Source organism: Ananas comosus, unplaced genomic scaffold, assembly GCF_001540865.1.
Source record: "Ananas comosus cultivar F153 unplaced genomic scaffold, ASM154086v1, whole genome shotgun sequence".
NCBI lineage: Eukaryota > Viridiplantae > Streptophyta > Magnoliopsida > Poales > Bromeliaceae > Ananas > Ananas comosus.
This window is the reverse complement of record NW_017891790.1, coordinates 1-12,732: the sequence shown is the minus strand read 5'-3', so window position 1 is coordinate 12,732 and position 12,732 is coordinate 1. Positions and strand designations below refer to the sequence as shown.

The following is a 12,732-nucleotide window of genomic DNA, read 5'->3' as shown; positions in this document are numbered from 1 at the left end:
ATGATGACGACGATGAAAATATTGTTTCATAAAAAACTTTTAGACGAAAATAAAACAAAAAAATAAAGAGTAAAAAAATTAGAAAAAAGAAAATAGTAAATGAGCGGTTAGAGTTTGATAGTTTCACTAAGATAAAAATACTTAGAGATCTCTCGTCTATAAATCCTATTAAAATTGATCCCTCAACTTCAAAAGCTCAAATCTATATATTTTATTTACTATCGGATATTTCATTGCGTCCGGATTCGGATCCGAATTTAAAAACTATTTCGGACCCTACCTATTTAAAAGTTGGATTCGGGTCGGGTCCAAATCCAATATGGGTACCAAATATTAGGATCCATACCCGAAACTTTAATGGAAAATTTTTTTTACCCGTATATTATTCATTTTTTATCGGGTTTGATTCGGGTCCGGATTGGGTCCGGGTAGGATCCGGGTCGAACATGGTACACTGGATATTTTGGACAGCTTTACAAACGGGCTCCGTTATCACCCATTTGGTTTCGATAATGGAGCCTCCAAATCGACGATCAATGCTATTGAACATGATCTATACACTACAACAGAATTAGGTTATAGGGACACATGTTTGGGACACTTTTCAGTAAGTGTCCCATTTATACTAAAACTTAAAAAAACATTTACTATGCCTAAATATAAAGCCCAACCCAACCAAAAATAAAAGATTACTCTACTCAACCCACCACACCCAGTCCATTTGNGTCACAATTATTATATTAAGGATTAGTAACACATCAATCACTAATGAGCATGCTCTATAATTGAAAGAAAAGAAAAAAAAAATAGAAAAGTCCTAATTTTAGGTTTATAAAAAAAATATAAATTTGTGAAAGATTAGATATTTTAAATTTGTGAAAGAGAATTTTAGGTTTATTAAAAAAAAAGATGAGATATTTATAAAAAAAAAATGAAAGGAGAAAAGTTATACTTCGAGTAAAAAATTTAGTAAAATAATATGTGTACATATATATTTATATATATTTTAGGTTTCTAGGGTTTTTTAAAAAAATCTAAAAACTAAGGGATCTCCATATAAATTAATGATGAATATGTGAACGGTTGAGAAATGCTTTAAAGTGGTTCTTAAACCCTATATCTAAGACATATTGTGAGGATTTATGACGATTTTAATGAGGATAAAGGGATGAAAATATTGTGAAAGGAGGATGAAAGGATGAAGGATTTCTTGCCACGTGGCAAGAAAGATTGTGCTTTCATTTAGAGTTATAGATGATAATTCTGATGCTTCTCGACGGTAGTTTTCAAATACAAAGTGAATTATCAGTACGAAAATCAATTTTGGGACTTCATGTATTAAATGTGGTTTTATACTCTATGCTGAAACAATTCTAAAAAGGCCTCAAATATTTTGTACTCAAATTTTAAAAGAGTTTAGTTTGTAACTCTCAGCTTTGGTTGTTTGTAATTGACACTGACGGGAAGAGGCCCGGTGGTGTGTTTAATCAATTGTGATCCTTATCTTTTAAACAAACCTATTCAGTTTTATCCTGGGCCAAACATGAATTTGATTATTAGATCTTAAACTAAATTAGAAATATGAATTAAAATTTAGTATTCAAATTTGAGTCGAATTTTGAATTCATATTGTGAATTTCAGCAAATTTGTTATTCCGTATCGAGATTTGAATCTAAATTCAAATTTGAAATTGGAATCATACTCTGAATCTTAGAGCATGTTTCTTGCCAAGGATAAAATCTAAATTGGATTCATAAAAAATTTAATCTCTTGTAGGCACCACAAATAAGGCAGGCAGGTTGATCCAAAAATAACAAGAGACACTGTTTTCCAATTTTCTTTTATTTTTTTTTTCTTTCTTGGAATAATAATCTAATTTAGCATGTAGGAAGACTCAATTGAAAGATGGATTGAATAAGTAGTAGCATCTCAAATTAAGAAAGTGCCTGTCCTCCCTGGAGTTTTTCTGAGTTAAGCAGCTTGATAATAAAAAAAACAACCTAATATATGCAGAAGATTCAAATCAGAGCTTCTGCTTCGCAAGCTCAAAAGCTCATCAAAGCTTTCCCCCGTATCAAAACCCCAATTTTTTTTGTCTTTGCCGTTCACCGACTCGAATTAGAGAATCCATTCGAAATCTATAAATATTCTTTCTGAAATCAGTTGTAATCAAGCGAACAACCCATACATACGGAGAAAGCAATCACTAAATGTACTTTGTAGTTTGTTCCGTCACAGAAAAAACAGCAATTAACGTCGAAAAACTGTAGGAAAACAGCATAGTTTGAAGGGTGATCAATTTTCACTACTCTTCGTATCCTAAACAGGAGGAGATTCAGTCCATCCTTCCCTTCAGTATTTTCTCCTGCACTTCAGTCGGTGTTCTGCAATAAAACCCCCAAAAAAGTGGGTTAGGGAATGCAGGTTAAATGTGGAAAACAAAATTGAGGTTTTAGCTAGAGCCAAGTATGGTTTTAACACTTTCACTACATGCTAAACATCAAGTTGTTTTCAAAAGGTAAACAATCCCAAATTGTTGCTAAACGCTGGATGACCCAAAAGCATAACCAGTGTTTTTTTTTTTTTTTCTCTAAGAACATGACATTTTTTAGAGGTATTTAATCTGTACTATAGTAGTAGTCTCAGAAATGAAGAGTAGAGAGCACCAACTTGGCGAAACATGATATTTCACGTACCCTATTTCAATCACCGGTTAGACAAAACGATTTGCAAGGCTAAGTATTTATTTAGCAACAAGAAAATGCACGAGTGGTACAAATATCAAAGAACCGTCAAAGGGGCTGAATGAAGAGCTTACACGAGAAGAACATAGCCTCCCCAGCCACTCAAGCAATCACGATCCACAGATGCTAACAGTGCTTGCGATATAGTCTCAAACAACTCGTCAGGTTCCTGTCATGCGAGGGAAAAAGGTCAATGTCATGCCTCATTATGAAATCAATACAAGAGAATCCTGGAACTCTCCCTATCAGATTGCAGTCATCAGGGAAACATAAATTCAACATTTAAAATGGAGAAAGACAAACATAAGGTGGAAAGAAGTACTATTATTCATGCGCCAGCTGCTAACTATATCCTGGCTTGCATGTGTTAATTAAGAGCTTTGGTTTCATATTCTCTTTCTGTTATTTATGCTGCATGTATGATACTGTTTATTAATCTCAGTCCTAAAACTCGCTCTGAATTTGCAACTATGCACAAACATGACTATGTAAAAGAGCTTTGCACTTATGGAGGTAAAATGCAAATAGCTTACGGCAAGACCCAAAAACTGTTCAGCATTCATAGATACGAAATGACATAACTTCGATCCCATGAACTTGAGAGATATCACAACAAACGTAACCCAAACAATGAAATTAGTCACTGGTACAAAGGAAAATATCTGTACGTCATACCTTTATCACTAAACAGTCTAATGACCAGAAAATATGACCGTCACCAAGAAGTAGAGCCAAAATAATATGAGCCAGCTAAGATACTAACTATATAGGCACGTATAACAACACAGCAACTAACCATGTTAGGCTTGTACATGGATTCGCAAGCACCATACAGGGATTCCGAGGCTGTACCAGAAACAACAAAGTCTTTGGCAAGCTCCCTGCAACAGAAAATTACCCACTTCATACTCTTCCAAATAAAGAGATACAAATTTAAAGAATTCAGATATACCACAAGGGGGAAATATATGGCAATAAAGTAGAGAAACAACTCCGATCTAAAGTAAACTTCCATGTTTTAGCTAGCCGGTAAGCACCATTGGTACATGGAAGTTTACCCATAAACTAGCAGGCAAGACAACTTCCTTTTCCTTTCATCATCGGACAAACATTCATATCATCGATTGCACATTTCCCAATTAGCAGGCATGAAATTCAGAGGAACTTCCCTAGGACCGGCACTGGAATAATTAGACTGAATGCAAGTTAGAAGGTAGAGTTTATCCATAAATTGGCCTAATAGCACCCATGGCAAGTGCTCAACTTGTCTCAGTTTTGCTTTACCCGGTATTTGAACACCTATTTTTAAGGGCTTACATCAGGTTCAAAACCAGAGGGAAATTATTTGTTGATTGTTTGAGAGCATTCCTACTTCTGAGTTTTGCTCTAGTGAACTCTGTAGTATCAAGTAAAGGACCAAATGAAGCCTTTAGTTTATAGTGCTCTCTCTTTCAGCATCTATTATAGAGCATCTTTTACCAAATAAATGCAGGCAACCCAGAAAAGCTCTATTTGAATAAATTTGTCCTTCGTTTTTAAGCCCTAAAAGAAACAAGTAGAAATTGTATGTTAATCTGAAGAATGCCAAGGTACTAGAAAAATCTCCTGATGCAAATAGAGACAGCAAATAGCAAGCAACAAAAGAAGTGCTTTGCAGGTGTAGGTAAATTTGGTTAGATGATAAAGAAGTTTCTTGCAGGATAAGCATTGGAAATGGATAGTTACTTGGCACCGAGGCAATCCATAGTACAAATGAAGGGTACATCATCATCTCCTAACCCAGCAATTACCGGTTGGCAGAAGTACGGGCCGAATCTGCAGAATTCAAAGAACCTTTCAGCCAAAGCCACTATTATAGGGAAAGGAAAAAAAGATAGAAATGGGCAGAAAACCATCTCGCAAAAAACAATACAAAAAGGCAACAACTAACAGATATTAAATGAGAAATTTCAGCCTGCTAATGAATTTAAGTTCACAAATTACAAAAAGATCTTCTGTTACATACATTTGAATCTATTAAGGCATGCGTACTTCTGTTCAAAACTAAGAATTAATGTCAAGGAATGCATGCCCACTCTTATCTCTAGTTCTTTCTTTGCCTCTTTCTATAATCATTCTCCTTAACCCCTTTCAGAGCACCTCCTCCTCGCACATTCTGATGCCATCCAATATGTCTTCGTACTCCTACAGTTCCTCCAAATACTTTTTAGCCTGCTTCTAGAACAACTTCTCTACTCGTGAACAAAATTCCAGCATATGGTAAACAAAAAGTTACGAGCTGTTGACCATAGGCTATAGCACGAAGATAAAATTAACTTCTGGGCTTCAAAACCAGAAGCTCCTCTACAGAGCTTCTGCATCTAGATACAACACAAATTACTAGTAGATTTTCAATAAAAAAGCTCCTAGGACTTCTTCGAACAGCTCTACGTACACAACACTTAAGCAAAAGCATTGGATGGGGACCAAACATTCCACTGATATACGCAAAGAAACCTATATCTCATCTCTCCTTGTTTTATCATCTATCCACCTCAACAATCTCATCCTACATGCTCTTTTATTGCAATGATCAAGCAGATGACCTGAAATCAAAGCCATTAACTTTTTCACAGATTTTGGAATTAAACAAAAAATAACCATTCCGATCATTCAAACAAACAAACAAGCAGGCATGAAACTTCCATTTTCCATAAACTTTAATAACCGGAATTAAATTTAAACCTCTTCTCATATAGCAAAGCAGAGACAAGGCTAGCGAAAGTCTCCGGTTTCATGTCCCTCTCTTCTCGAAGCTGATACAGCTTATGCCGGAACACAAGCCTCTCGTACCTGAACAACACAAACCAAATAAAAATATACTAAATGATAGGTTCCGTGTAAAGCAACCATTGTAAACAATTTTCATAAAAAATAATTAGAAAAACGTATTTTCGATGAAAAAGAAACTATCTATTTATTGTTTCAATTTTAACTTTTCAGTTTGCATTTTTTTTTGCTGGAAAAATTCGAAAATCACCCTAAAATACGGAAAATTGCTTCAAAATTAATAAGTATTTTAAGCACAACAAAATCTTTTCGACCTGAGAGTTATTTTTGGACCTCTTTTTACACGCAACCAAACACTACCCCAAAGAACACCGATACTATCAAATCAAACCCCCCCCCAAAAAAAAAGCCACAACCCGGGCAATCCCGGATCTCTTTCTCTCCCTTACAGGGTTTGCGCGTCGGTGGCGAGGCCGGAGAGGCCGACGTAGAGCTTGTCGTGGATCTTGTAGACCCTCTGGAAATCGGTTGCGATGGTCTGAAGCTGCACGCCGAGGCGGCGATCGCTGGCGATGGCGAAGCAGTTCTTCCCCACCATCGCCACGAGGGCGCTCCCGTTGTACTCGAAGATCTACAAACCATAGGAGAAAAAGAGTGATTAGAGAGAGAGAGAGAGAGGGAGGGAGAGGGAGAGGGGAAGGAATTCGATTAGGGTTAGGGTTTTGGGGGAGGAGGATACTCACCGACATGGGCGACTGAGATCGGGGACGAGGTTCTCGGAGTTGGGAGAGAAATGAATGTATCTACAATTATAAGCTTGTGTCGTAAGAAAGGGGAAAAATGTATTGGGGGAGGGGTTTTGCTCGGTTCGGTTCGGTTCGGTTCCATTTTTTAAGAAAAAAAGCGAACCGAACCCAACCGAACTAGAAATAAAAGTTAAATTAAATCGAACCGAACTAATTCGACCGATTTGGTTCGCTCGGGGCCCGTTTGAGAACTTTCAATTTTTATTTTTGATTATTTTTTTTAACTCTGGTATTTTTATATTCTAATACCTTATTACTTCATTTAAAAATATTATATATATATATATATATATATAGAGAGAGAGAAAGAAAATGGAGCTAAAATACTATCGAGAAATAATATTTACTATTAATTTTTTGACCGTTGAATGTTTAGGCTGTGATAGAATCTTAATAATCCAAGAGTAAAAAAGTTAATAATAAATATTATTCATAATTTTTTATACTATAAATAATAAAAAAATCTTCAAATACTATCCTTTTAGTTTCACACTTTTTTACTTTAGTACTATATGGTTTAAAGTATATAAATTTAATGTCCTGTCGTTTTATTTTTATCTTTTTATTATCGATTTTACTAATTTTTTTCTTTAAATCAGTGACAAAATTAAAATTAAAGAGTAATAAATTGAATATTCAATAAATCTGGATGGAATATTTGAAGTTTTTTTTATATATAATTTAACAAAATATTAACAAAAAAATGATGAAAAGATAAAAATGAAACCAAAGAATACTAACTTGATACACTTTAACCATAGGATCCTAAAGTCAGAAAGTGCAAAACCACAGGGGTGATATTTAAAGTTTATCCATAATAATATAATAGCTCAACTCTATAAATATATATTATTCGTAATTTTATATTCTTTTAAAAATACAGAAACTCAACATATTTGTGATTTTAAAATTACGTATTGTTAATAGTGCTGCACGGCTCTTAAAGCAATACGATGGTTAAAATGTCAGAGGCATAAATACTTTTGTACTTTTAAAATTATTTTATTTTAATTCTTGTACTCATTTATTTTTTAGAAAAAGTTACTACCCACGCATTTGGGTACCACCTACTTATCATGTTACACATATTTATTTAATATTTGTATCCTATTATCCATTAATTTTGTCAATTTTTTTAATAAATTGTTAAGTTAAAAATATGAGATTAAAGGAGTCGTCGTGCATAGGTATATAAACGAGCTAAATAATTTTTTTTCTTCAAAATAAGCACTAAAGTAAAAGATTTCTGAAAGTTTTATAAGGTTTGGATCTCACGTAAAACTTAAAAATTTGAGGATCAAAATGAAATTTGGCTGAAAGTGTAAGGACTAACACTGCAATTAACCAGAAATAAAAGTCAATTTTTTGGAGAACCAGGTCTATAGACCGAAGCAATTTCATCACGCCACGTGGCGACTGTAATTAAACATAAAAAATGGAGGACTAATTAGCACTGCAATTAACCATAATCAAGTCCAATATTCGGAGAACCATGTCTATACACCTCGCCAATCTCTTCACGCCACGTGGCGAATGCAAGCAAAATTAATTTTCCCGCCATTCTCCCCATCACTTCGCGCCACCTCTCCGTTCCCCTTCTCATTACCCTCTCTCTCTCTCTCTCTCTCTCTCTCCCTCTCTCTCTCTCTCTCTCTCTATATATATATATATANTAAATAGATGGCAATGAAACTCATTACTTATCGATAGTATTCCTGCTCAACTCGATGTTTATATATAACTAGTGAAAGGACCCGCGCTTTGCAGCGGGTAGAAACCGTAACAGTAATTAATAATAAAAAGATTTTAAACATTATCTTATGTGTCTCACTTGATACATTCACCAAAGGTCTCTCACTGTTGGCGGAGGATATAGGCCCGACGATGCCTTCTCCGGCGATAGTGATAGTGACGGCGACGATGATCCCTTCGACCACGGCAAAAGAAGAAAGTGGGCGTGCATTCGTGAGAGAGAAAGAGGGAGTGAGGGAAAGAAGCGATGGTGTATAGTAAAAATGAGAGATAGAGAATTGATGAATAAATTGAAAATAAAGAATTGAAAGTCCGGTGGAGAAAAGAAAAAATGTCATAATTAATAATTAGAGAAGGAAGGTTAGGATTGTAGATGGTAATGAAACCATTTAAATATATTAAATGAAAGTTTGGTAGTGGAACCGTTTGCACTAATTGAAAATAGTGGAGGAAAGGAAAATAGTCATAATGAATTATTGTAGATAGAAACAATACAATTGTAAATGGTAGTGGGACCATTAAATACACTAATTTATGGTTTGATTAGTGGGATCGTTAGAATGTATATTAAAAATTTGGTGAAGAGAAAAAAAGGAGTTACATGCTAGTGAGAGTGAAATAGAATTTGCCACGTGGCAACAAATATTGAAAATTTATATAGGTTATAGATTTCTTATACTAAATATTTATAGGTAGATACATGGAATTTTTTTTCTTTTAAATTTAAAGCGCCTCTACTGCCCTCCTTGTTTCTCTCTACAACAGTCAAACGCCCACTATCTAGGCTGTCTCACACCGCTCCGCTCCCAACCACCCACCCAGACCACAAGGCCAACCCCCCCAACCCCTATCTAAATCCAAACAAAATTCTTTCCCTTGAGAGCACATGCACGCTCATATCCCCTACGACCACGAAGCCTCTTCCCTTCTCATTATATACATGCAAGCAACCCATTAAGTATCAAAACAGCCCCCTCTATACCATCCTACCCTAATCGCTTCACCCCCCTCTCTCTCTCTCTCTCTCTCTCTCTCTCTCTCTCTCTCTCTCTCTCCCAACACAATGGAGATTGCCCACAAAGACTACCTCCTCTCCTCTCTCCTCCAACTCCTCAACCTCCTCACACTCCTCGTATGTCTCTCCATCGAGACCTTCATCTTCGTCCACAAATGCAACCCTTGGTACCACCTCCTCCCCATTTCTCTCACCCTTCTTCTCCGCCGCGCTCTCGCGACCAGGAAACAGACCTATCTTCTCGACTTCTCGTGCCTCAAACCCCCGCGGCGGTACCGCGTGCCAATCGCTGGGCTTCTGGAGCACCTCTCACTCATCAACTGCTTCGACGCCGACAGTGTCGCCTTCATGACCAAAGTCATCACCTCCTCCGGCATGGGCAACGAGACCTACTTCCCCCCTTCCTTGCATTACATCCCGCCCTCCGCGACGCACCTCGACGCCATGAGGGAGGTGCACATGCTCCTCTTCCCCACCCTCGACGACCTCTTCGCCAAGACCCGCGTGCGCCCTCTCGACGTCGACGCGCTCGTCATCAACTGCAGCGGGTTTTGCCCCTCGCCTTCGCTGTCGGCCATCGTCGTCAACCGCTACGGCATGCGGCACGACGTCAGGTCCTTCAACCTCTCCGGCATGGGGTGCTCCGCGGGAGTCGTCGGCGTGGACGTGGCCAGAACTCTGCTCAGCAATATAAACAGGAGGTCCTACGTACCTCTCTATACGTGCATGCCGTGCCGTGCATGCAACCAATCCATTCCTTTAATTCTTTACAAATATTGAAGCTGCCGATCGACGAAGAAATTAATTGGGCGACTTATAATTAGTTCCTAATAAGTATATATATCGATCTTTTATTTATTTTTATTTATATATATATATATTCAACTGCATGCAGGTCGTACGCGATCGTGATGAGCACGGAGATCGTGTCGACGGGGTGGTACAACGGGACGGACCCGCGGAAGCTGGTGCTGAACTGCTTCTTCCGGATGGGGTGCTCGGCGGCGCTCGTCACCAACCGCGGGAATAAGGCGGCGGCGGGGGCGGCAGGAGGGAGGCCTGCCAAGTACCGGCTTGCGCGGCTGCTGCGGACGCACGGGGCGCAGGAGGACCGCGCGTACCGGTCGGCGTCGCGGGAGGAGGACGCCGAGGGGATCACCGGATTCTCGGTGGAGCGCGACCTCATGCGCGTCGCCGCCGAGTTGCTGCGCCGGCACGCGGCCGCTGTCGCCGTGTCGATACTCCCCTGGCACGAGAAGCTGCGGTACGCCGCCGCCTACCTGCGGAAGAAGGCCGGCCGCTCCTCCGCCTGTGGCCGCTCCGAGCAGGCGCCGGCTGCTGCTGCTGCTGCTTTTTCGGCCGCGGCCGAAGATCTCGTGCCGGACTTCCGCGCTGCAGTCAACCACTTCTGCCTGCCGGCGTCGGGGAAGCCAATGATCAAGAAGATGGGTACGTACGCACGCATATACATACATAAACATAATAAATTAAGTAGCTTCTTTTTTTCTTATCTTTTCTTCTCTTCTCTCTAATTATTTAAGTTGTGTTACTTGCGTAAGTACTCTCAGAACTTTTTGATAGCTAGTGATAGCTAGGAGGATCACTAGCTAGGCCAAAAACTTTAATTTTGGCCCTACTGCATATTATTTTAGTAAAAGCGTTATCCTGTCGGTGGACCATATTGGTTAGATTATTTAAATCTTTAAAGCTTTAATTTTATTATTTTATTTTTTAATTTATTTGACTTAAGTCCCTCAATCAATATCATTTTGACCTCAAAATTTGAATCAATCTATTTAGTTTAGAGTTAGTTTTTTTGATTAATTGAATATAGCTACTTTATAAACATATTAAATAGCGGATATATTCCTATAAAGTTTATATCTACAAAAATCCTGACGTTTTTCGATATACTCACACTGTTAAGATCCGTTAGAAAAATATAGTTAACAGCTGAAACTTTTGAAAAGACATATTTATGATAGCAAAAATGTCATTTCACTTATCCTCTGTATACAAATAAATAATACTTTAACGGTAACAAATTAGAGGGACAAAAATATATATCATGAATTTTTACAGTGATAAATAAAAATAAACTTTTTAGAAATATATTTGTTATTCGATATATTTATAGAGATCTATATGAAATTAACCTTTAATTTCCTCGTATAATTTTTATTTCTATAAATTTGTAAAAATAAATTTATTAACTTAAATTTTGAAGTTAAAGTGTAGTTGGCTAACTCAAATCACACAAATTGAAATATTAGATAGTAAAATTAAAATTTTGAAAGATCGAATAGTCAAATCAAAATAGTCTGAAATTTGTATAAGTTCTATGCGTCCTAACCTATTATTTACAAAACTAATTAATAATGTGCATTCAAATAAATGTTTTGAAAAAAAAGTATTATACAAAAATTCTTTCAAGAGGTTTGAGCTTTCGTTTTTATTTTCTTGAAAACACTAAATTAAATTAAATTTGAACTTTTCTTTTTGTTGAGCTTGATAACCTTGTTTTTACTAAACACTGTAAAAGACAAAAAAAAGTTTGTAACTGATTTTTTTTGTACGATGTCCTAGCCTGATTTTTAGGGTCGTCTATTTTACTCTAGTTCTAATATATTATAATCGTATTAAAAAATTATTTTAATTTTATTACATTTTATATATGAAACTATTATAAATTCTGGAGCTCCACATTTTTTATTGGCGAAACATTCTGCTGGTGGTGACGGCTAGCTGAGAGTAAAATAAAATTAAGCGTATCATCATTTTGGACAGCCGCTGGGTTAGGACTGCGGGAGGCGGAGATGGAGGCGGCGCTGATGACGTTCCACCGGTTCGGAAACCAGTCGTCGGCGTCGATGTGGTACCAGCTGGCATACTTGGAGGCGAAGAAGCGGGTGAAGAAGGGCGAGAGAGTGTGGCAGCTGGGCATGGGCAGCGGCCCCAAGGCCAACACCCTCGTCTGGGAGTGCTGCCGCCGCTTCCACAAGGACGAGGCCGCCGGCGGGCCCTGGTCAGACACCATCAACCGCTACCCCCTCTCCCCCGCCGCCGAGCGCGACTGGTAAAATTAATCATATATTATATTATTATATTATTATATATTATTATTATTATATATTATATATTATTATTATTATATGACGATCGAGGAAATTAAATCGTAACATTCCTACGCCCGTACGTACGTACGAAGAAGAAGAGAAAAAAAAAAAGAAAAAAAAAAAGGAGAGTGCAAATTAAGAGATCAGGTGATATTATCTATTATTTATTTGAAAAAAGAAAAGGGCGGAGGGAAGGTAAAATATCTTGTGTGCGCGGAGTTCTCTTCTTCAACTATATATATATATATTTTAAAATAGGCTCTTTTACTTTCTATTTTTTATTATTGTTAATGCCTTTTCAGTTGACCGATCCGACCGATGTTCAGTCAATTCAGTTAAATTAAAAATTTCCTATTAAATAATAATAATAATTTTATATTCCTTCTGAAATGGCCCTATTAATTAACTCGCTTCTTTTATTAGTTGATGCTCTGGTGATTTATTTCTCTCATTCAAGTTTTCATAGTTAGTTAAGGTAATAATTTTGTTATATTTAATATTTATATCAACTATTCCCATTAATTAATTA

General features: G+C 37.2%; 2 protein-coding genes across 2 annotated transcripts; one reads left to right on the top strand and one right to left on the bottom strand.

Moving 5' to 3' along the window:
* Nucleotides 1-2,119: 2,119 nt before the first annotated feature.
* Nucleotides 2,120-6,383, bottom strand: LOC109705150 (proteasome subunit beta type-3). Its single transcript, XM_020225900.1, has 7 exons — nt 6,258-6,383; nt 5,964-6,145; nt 5,470-5,577; nt 4,471-4,560; nt 3,542-3,626; nt 2,820-2,914; nt 2,120-2,385 (listed from the first exon to the last, which is right to left on the bottom strand). The coding sequence occupies exons 1-7, from the start codon at nt 6,261-6,263 to the stop codon at nt 2,337-2,339; spliced, it is 615 nt and encodes a 204-aa protein (XP_020081489.1). The 5' UTR covers nt 6,264-6,383; the 3' UTR covers nt 2,120-2,336.
* A 2,588-nt stretch (nt 6,384-8,971) lies between these two features.
* LOC109705151 (3-ketoacyl-CoA synthase 10-like) lies at nt 8,972-12,559 on the top strand. The gene is made up of 3 exons (XM_020225901.1): nt 8,972-9,788; nt 9,983-10,536; nt 11,875-12,559. The coding sequence occupies exons 1-3, from the start codon at nt 9,136-9,138 to the stop codon at nt 12,165-12,167; spliced, it is 1,500 nt and encodes a 499-aa protein (XP_020081490.1). The 5' UTR covers nt 8,972-9,135; the 3' UTR covers nt 12,168-12,559.
* The last annotated feature ends 173 nt before the right edge of the window (nt 12,560-12,732 follow it).

Bases quoted from the DNA above. Each gene is read 5' to 3' on its own strand.
- LOC109705150 (XM_020225900.1), bottom strand. The intron at 5,578-5,963 runs GTAAGGGAGAGA...TGTGTTGTTCAG, and splicing joins GCCACCGACGCGCAAACCCT to GTACGAGAGGCTTGTGTTCC. The intron at 3,627-4,470 runs GTAACTATCCAT...TTTCTGTTGCAG, and splicing joins ATGGATTGCCTCGGTGCCAA to GGAGCTTGCCAAAGACTTTG.
- LOC109705151 (XM_020225901.1), top strand. From the start codon at position 9,136: ATGGAGATTGCCCACAAAGACTACCTCCTCTCCTCTCTCCTCCAACTC. The intron at 9,789-9,982 runs GTCCTACGTACC...AACTGCATGCAG, and splicing joins CTCAGCAATATAAACAGGAG to GTCGTACGCGATCGTGATGA. The intron at 10,537-11,874 runs GTACGTACGCAC...CATTTTGGACAG, and splicing joins GCCAATGATCAAGAAGATGG to CCGCTGGGTTAGGACTGCGG.